Source organism: Lathyrus oleraceus, chromosome 5 (genome assembly GCF_024323335.1).
Source record: "Lathyrus oleraceus cultivar Zhongwan6 chromosome 5, CAAS_Psat_ZW6_1.0, whole genome shotgun sequence".
Taxonomy (NCBI): Eukaryota; Viridiplantae; Streptophyta; class Magnoliopsida; order Fabales; family Fabaceae; genus Lathyrus; species Lathyrus oleraceus.
Genome location: NC_066583.1, coordinates 499,048,652 through 499,055,950, shown reverse-complemented (window position 1 = coordinate 499,055,950; position 7,299 = coordinate 499,048,652). Strand labels below are relative to the sequence as shown.

The window sequence follows — 7,299 nt, the reverse complement described above, 5'->3', positions numbered from 1 at the left end:
CCTTGATTCAAATCTAATTCATCTTGATCAATTGATCAAGTGAATGGCTTTGCATTAAGGATAGGTTGTCTTCTAAATCATGCAAAAGCCTTAAACCAATACAAGATCATTTCTCTTCTTCTTTTTGGCATGGCAAGTTGTTGGGACTTGGTTCACTAATCAAGACTCCTAACTTGTGTTTGTTGCCTACATTATTATTGACCGACCTCAGATAGTTGTGACTTCTACATAAGTCCAATTACGATTGCTTAACATAGCGCTAAATTTGCCTTATGGCACACTAACTATTGACAATTAACTTTTACTTTATATAATTTACTATTCTTGCACATATTATTCATTTGCTTTTCTCTTTGCTCACTTGAGCACATGTTTATGTTAATGCCATTTTCCTTTTGCTCACTTGAGCACATAATTGTGTATATATTATTTTGCTTGTGTTTTGTTTTGATTGTGGTGAACCAAATGCAAAGAAATGGACTTAGTTTCTAGGACTTTCCCTATGCAAAGAAATGGATAATTGGACTTAGATTCTAGGACCTCCCTTATGCAAAGTTGGAGTAAAAGGATCTTACTGATGGAGATGGATTAGAGGAACCAAATCTCTAAACTCACTCTTGTCCATTCTTGTTTTACTTCATGGAACTTTTGATGTGTGTGCTTTTGTGCTAGGAATTCCATTTGAGCTTAATTGGAGGATCATTACCATGTTTATCCAAGTGGAAGATACAAGATACATTGAGGACCTCTTATGAGACTTGTTTGATTGCTTATACTTTGTGCTTGCTTATTCCAAAGGTTGGGAGCTACTTGAATCATCAATATGATCTCAAGAGAGGAACTCTTAGTGTGGTTTTACTTCTTATCCCTCATCTTTTTGTTTTCCTTAGGACTTAGCCCTTCTTCTTCATCTCTCCACTCTAACCCAAGCCAAAACCCTTTTTGTGCAAACATTTAACTATTATTTTCAACATTAGAAACCTAAGCCTTATGCTTTTGATTTTCAAACTTTCTTTTCATAACACTTATTTTGAATTGAATCTTTAAGTCAACTTTCACCACTTTTGTATATACTTCTAATTGGTAAATATAACCCATTCAAATGTTTCTTTGTAGTTCCAATGACCACTTATTAATCAAATTTTCCATAACCTTAACCAACCCCCTTACCCAGATCTCTGTTCTCTTTTACTAGTTTTTGTTAAAACTATTAGGCTTTTGTTCGCTTTCTAACCATTCCTTTGGATAAATAGAAGTGCGGTGGCGACTCGACTTGTATGATTTACCTTGGATTTAGTCAATATCTCTAATGGTAACGAATACCCCGCTACAGAAAAGTGGCGACTCTGCTGGGGACATTTGCCTAGTGGGTTTTGCCAAATTTTCATGCTTGTTGTATTGTATTGTCTTGTGACATACTTTTGTGCAATTTGGGATTACTGTATTGTATGTAATGATTGATTTTCTTGATATTAATTCCTTGTATGCTTGGTGATCTTTGTGAGATGAGTTCTATACCCGAACTCGAGTGCACTTAGGATAGGAGAATGGTGTAGTCTTGTTGACTTGTGTGGAGTTATTCCTTAGCAAGTTGACTTGCAAGTCCATTCACTTGGTGGAGGTCATGTTGGGATCAATAATGTCACACAAGTAAGTTGTGGTTAGACATTACTCTTTCCAATATAGACCTTAGAAGCCAAGGACCTTAGTTTACCAAGCCCATCTTAGCCTATTTTTAGGAGGTAGTGCGAAAGTCGTTCAAGTGTAAGATTTGATACGATTGTTACGCGATACTACACTCATAAGAGTCTCTCTTGAGAATATTTTTGGAATACGAGTAGTCGTTTCTCCGACAATATCCGAAAGATGGGATGATGACTATGGGAACCTCTTGTAGAACATGTTTGGCAGGTTTAAACCTTAGTACACTCCCTTTGGGTGGTTCTTAACCTAAACCCCATGCTCGTGATTCGCAACAAACCCTTGATTCATGGTTGATCCGTTCATGTATCCTTAATATCAATGGAACTTGGGTGTTGATAAGGTGTAAGCCATAATCCACCAAAATGAATGATTGATATTAAGGATGACATGATCCATCCCATGACCTTTGTTTGGTGTGCTTTGCTTGATCCTTGAGTGTGGTTGTTGCATTCATGCATTCATGCACTCATTTGCATCCATATCATCAATAATAAAGAAAATTTTCAAGGAACTTAAGGGGGTTTATTTTCAAAATTTTCAGACATGGAAAGACAAAGAAGGAATACGAAGAAGTACAACTTCAGACAACCAGATTTGAAAGAGTTAAGGAATCTGACATCCTATGTATTAGATCCTTTGGGTTTTAAAGCTAGTTTTGGGAAGCTTCTTCCTCTTCTGACCGCTCAGGTGGACGAAGGGATGATGAGTGTATTGGTGCAGTTTTATGATCCCTTGTACCGTTGCTTCACTTTTCCGGATTTCCAGCTTTTGCCTACCCTTGAGGAGTATGCCTATCTTGTGGGTATACCTATTCTAGACCAGTTGTCGTTCAGTGGCTTGGAGAATATTCCTACTTCTCAAGAGATAGCAGACATGTTGCATATAGATGAATCTCTGGTTGGTGCTACTTTGACTACCAAAGGTGGAATTCAAGGTCTCCCTTCTGACTTCCTTATTGCTCAAGCTACTATCTATGGGAAGGCCATGAGTGAGGATGCCTTTGAAGCCATATTTGTCCTTCTCATCTATGGATTGGTGTTGTTCCCCAACATCCACTACGCCAAAAACTGGAATAGACAGCGCACCTTAGAGGGCGCTTTCTTAAAGAAGCGCACTCTAAAGTGAAGAGAAAAATAAGGAGGAATAGACAGCGCACTTTAGAGGGCGCTTTTGCAACAAAACGCCCTCTAAAGTGAAACGAAAAAATAATGAGGAAATGGAGGGACACCAATAGAGGGCACGTTTATGAAAGCGCCCTCTAAGGGTACCCTTAGAGGGCGCTTTTAAAAAAGCGCTCTCTAAGTCCATGTACATTTCAGTTTATAAGGCGCTTTTGGAAAGCCTTAGAGAGCACTTTTTTAAATAAGCGCACTCTAAAGTGAAGAGAAAAATAAGGAGGAATAGACAGCGCACTTTAGAGGGCGCTTTTGTAACAAAGCGCCCTCTAAAGTGAAGCGAAAAAATAATGAGGAAATGGAGGGACACCAATAGAGGGCGCGTTTATGAAAGCGCCCTCTAAGGGTACCCTTAGAGGGCGCTTTTAAAAAAGCGCTCTCTAAGTCCATGTACATTTCCAGTTTATAAAGCGCTTTTGGAAAGCCTTAGAGAGCGCTTTTAGAAGCGCCTTCTTAGGCCCCCTTTAGAGGGCGCTTTTTTTACACAAGCGCCCTCTAAGGTCCCCTTTATTAAACATTAAAATTATAACATATATACTGCATGTCTCTTTATTTTCCCTCTCTATATGTTATTTCGTTTACGTAACTAGGTTTTCTCTCTACTGCGATTACTCTCTACTGCGATTACTCTCGTCCTCCGTTCGTTCTCCCTCCCTCACCGTCGTCGTCGCCGTCGCCTGTTTCTGCTGCTGCGTTCACGTTCACTGAGTTATCTGCGTCCACCGTCGCTGTTCACTTTCTTCTCCATCGTTACCGTCACCTTGAAGGTATTTCTCTTCTCCATCGTTACCGTTCACTTTCTTCAGGTGTTTGATTAGGGCATTTTCTAAACTGAGTTTTACATTTTGTGCATTATGTTGATTAATGTTGTTTAGGGCAAACGAGCACTATATGGTGTTCATGAGCACCTTGTTGTAAGGTTTTTTATTTCTGATTGAAAACTGATGTCATTTGGAGTGTGTTTGAGCTTGTGCTTGGAAGTTTGATGATTATGGATGCAAGTTTGTTCATGTTCCAAACACCATAAGTTTGCATTGGTCTTTTGTATGCAGTATGTGTGTGTGAGTTTGTATTCAAAAATGATGAAAAAAAGAGAGAGTTTAGATTGTTGTAACATGAGAGAAATGGAAGGTATATGAATGTGTTTTTTGTGTAGCTTCACGAATATGGTCATTGTCTTACTTGGGTCTTATTGAATCATTTCTATATTACAGATAAAATGGCTAACCAAGACGATACCCATGACGCGAGTGGATCACGTAACAATGTTGAAAAAGAAATCAAACGAGGATTGACTGTTATGAAGTCAATCATTCGTGCAAGAGACAAGGGTGAAAAATTCGAAGTACATTGGAGTGCTGAAGACCAACTAATTGAGCCTAACGGTTCAATGTTGGCAAGTTACATTGGTTCCCTTGTTCGACAACATATTCCGATTACATGTGATAATTGGAGAAGTCCGGAATTGAAGGTTGGCAAAGAAAAAATATGGTCCGAGATACAGGTGTTGACACAATATGTTATAATTGATGATCTTATAATCTGATTCAATTTGTAGCTAACCGAGGAGAAAAGTGACGCAACATCTCTTCCGGAGCACGTATTGTGGAAGGCTGCTCGGGTTGGGAAGGATGGGGCTGTCGTTGAAGCGGTTCAAAATGTTTATGACGAATGTGTAAGTATATGAAACATTATTTCTTTAATTATATCGAAAATTTTGTTAGACATATAATTCATTTTTAATCTCCTCTAATAATATTTCAGGAGACTTTATCCCAAACATTACCTTCAACCGAGGTCCAGGATTGCAGGAGCGTACTTAGTCGAGTACTAAATGTTCCTGAGTATTCCGGTCGTGTGAGGGGTAAGGGTTTTGGTGTGACTCCGTCGTCATTTTATAAAAAACCAAAAACAAAAAATCCTACCAACAAAGAGGTGATGGACACCTTGGCGGAGTTAAGGGCACAAGTACTCGAACTGCAAAAGGAGAATGCAAGGTATAGAGAGGAAAGGTGCGGCTCCGAGGCAAAAGATACTAGTGACCGAGCTAGTATCAATTGTCAACCGAAATTTCCCGAGGTAATTATATATGTTATTATGAAATTAAAATAGCACTTTTTTACTTGACACATATATACGTTAACAATAACATTTATTATTGGTTTAAAGCATTACACCTTGTCAGCTGTATCTATCGTCACCAACTTATCGCATGGTTGGCAAGGAAAAAGTGCACAACACTTCGGGTGAATTACTTCACCATAATCCCCTCCCGGTGGGATATATGAAAGTTTCGGTTGACCTTGTATTAGATACCGACGCGCTTCTACCATTACCTGACGTTGTTTCAGAGACAACGTTGATGCGAGAAGCAGTCGGATCCTTTGTTGGATGGCCGTCAGATCTAATTTTCCCAGATGCCAAGGTATATATGTTCTAAATGATTATGAATATTTAGTATTCACATTTCAATTCAGATACAATTATGATATTTAATCAATCCTTATTACATGGTAATGTTAGACTCCTACAAGACCCACACATAAAGCTGGTAAAGGGATTTCAAGACGCATCGAGTCGGTTGCATCTCAAAAAGAGGTACAAATATATGTACCCATTGAATTATATACGCAACGATTCTGTTGCATCACAAAAAGTCATGATTTAATTTATATGAATTTTTAGGTTCCCGGTCGAAAGTTGAAAAAAGCTGGTAACGATATTCCAACGACGTCCGGGACAAAATCTCAAATTATGATGCGTCTTGAGAAAATGGTGGAAGAGTCCGATATTATGCACGACGTCATCCGTAGTGTAGATTTTGATGAAGGTGTTTTCGGATTTGCTCATTCCGAAATAATTGCAAAGGAGGACATGCAACAACTTTTTGAACACGAAGAATTGGGCATCGCTGTCATTCATACATACATATGGTACTCCGATCAATCTATTATTTACTTAGTTGAACAATTTATTTACACATTTCAATGAGTAGTCTAATGTTTATTATGTTTCTATTTAAGGTATATGTATGTAACATTGATGCGGGGAACTGAATTGTGTAACCGATTCAATTTTATTGCTGCTTCCCGTATCAACACAACGTTTATAACGAAAAATCCAACATCCGTAAAGAATGAACTAGTCGATAGATTCATGGCGGTCGGCGATAATACTACACCCAGTTTGTATTTTTTACCGTTTAATTCTGGCAACGGGTTAGATTTTCTTTCTAATAATTTCATTCTAATCTATGTATATCTTTTACGTAGAAAATTTTCATGCATCTAAATTTTTGTTTTATTTTACAGTGGTCACTGGGTGTTGGTTGCTATGGATCTTTCGAGACTAATGGTGTATTATCTCGATTCGTTATCGGGTGATTGGAGTAAATATCCGAGTATGAAGAAGACGGTTGACGCGTAAGTGAAATTCCCCTAAATATTCGTGTGTATTTGTATATTTAATTATGTCTGTCAGATTGATCTCAATATACGTTTTTATTTTGTTAGGGCAATACTAAAATTTAGATCGAAAAAGAATTACCGTAATAGGAAGGACATTACCTGGATCAGAGTTCAGGTATATATTAAGTATCTTATTTTTGCTTATAATAGTGTTTGTTTTTTTGCTTATAATAGTGTTTGTAAGAAATTAACTATATATATATTGTTTGTTTTTCTGTGTAGTGTCCTCAGCAAAACAATTCGGTCGATTGCGGATTTTTTGTATTGAGATTTATGAGAGATATCATTGCGTTGAATCGTATAGACATCCCAAAAATGGTATGGAATAATAACTTAGGGTTTATTTTAATATTATCGGATATTTCATCTAATTTGTTACTAAATCATGAATATGTTTTATTCTCTTAATTGTAGTACTTTGAGGAATACAAATCTTACTCAAGAGCTCATTTGGATGAAATGAAGGATGAATTGTGTCAATTCATTGTTGATCAAAGAATCATATAGCTAGGTTGTATATTGTTGTACATATATGTATGGAATGTTGTTGTTGTATGCTGTTGTTGTATATATGTTGTATATTGTTGTTGTACTTTTACTAAATCATGAATATGTTGTTGTATATTGTTGATCAAAGAATCATATATTAATGTTGTATATATGGAGGATTAATGTTGTATATAAATGGATTCATGTTGTATATATCAATGGATTAATGGTGTATAACATTGGATTAAAGGATGAAATCAATATGAATTTTACACTTTTGCAGCATGCGAACAAGTTACCAATTAAATATCCACTGTTTTTCAAACAATTTTTTTTAAAATAACTAACACTTTAGAGGGCGCTTTCTGTAGGAAGCGCCCTCTAAACACTTTACATTGACAACTTTAGAGGACGCTTTGTCCAGAAAGCGCCCTCTAAACACTTTACATTGACAACTTTAGAGG

At 37.0% G+C, this 7,299-nt stretch overlaps 1 protein-coding gene across 1 annotated transcript; it reads left to right on the top strand.

The window, feature by feature from the left end:
• The first annotated feature begins 6,192 nt into the window (after positions 1 to 6,192).
• LOC127085729 (uncharacterized) lies at positions 6,193 to 7,066 on the top strand. Its single transcript, XM_051026241.1, has 4 exons — positions 6,193 to 6,301; positions 6,392 to 6,461; positions 6,569 to 6,664; positions 6,761 to 7,066. Exons 1-4 carry the CDS (start codon positions 6,213 to 6,215, stop codon positions 6,851 to 6,853), a joined length of 348 nt encoding a protein of 115 aa, XP_050882198.1. The 5' UTR covers positions 6,193 to 6,212; the 3' UTR covers positions 6,854 to 7,066.
• The last annotated feature ends 233 nt before the right edge of the window (positions 7,067 to 7,299 follow it).

Coding starts and splice junctions, on each gene's coding strand:
- LOC127085729 (XM_051026241.1), top strand. CDS start 6,213: ATGGATCTTTCGAGACTAATGGTGTATTATCTCGATTCGTTATCGGGT. Junction 6,462..6,568: donor TTACCTGGATCAGAGTTCAG/GTATATATTAAG, acceptor TTTTCTGTGTAG/TGTCCTCAGCAAAACAATTC. Junction 6,665..6,760: donor GTATAGACATCCCAAAAATG/GTATGGAATAAT, acceptor TCTTAATTGTAG/TACTTTGAGGAATACAAATC.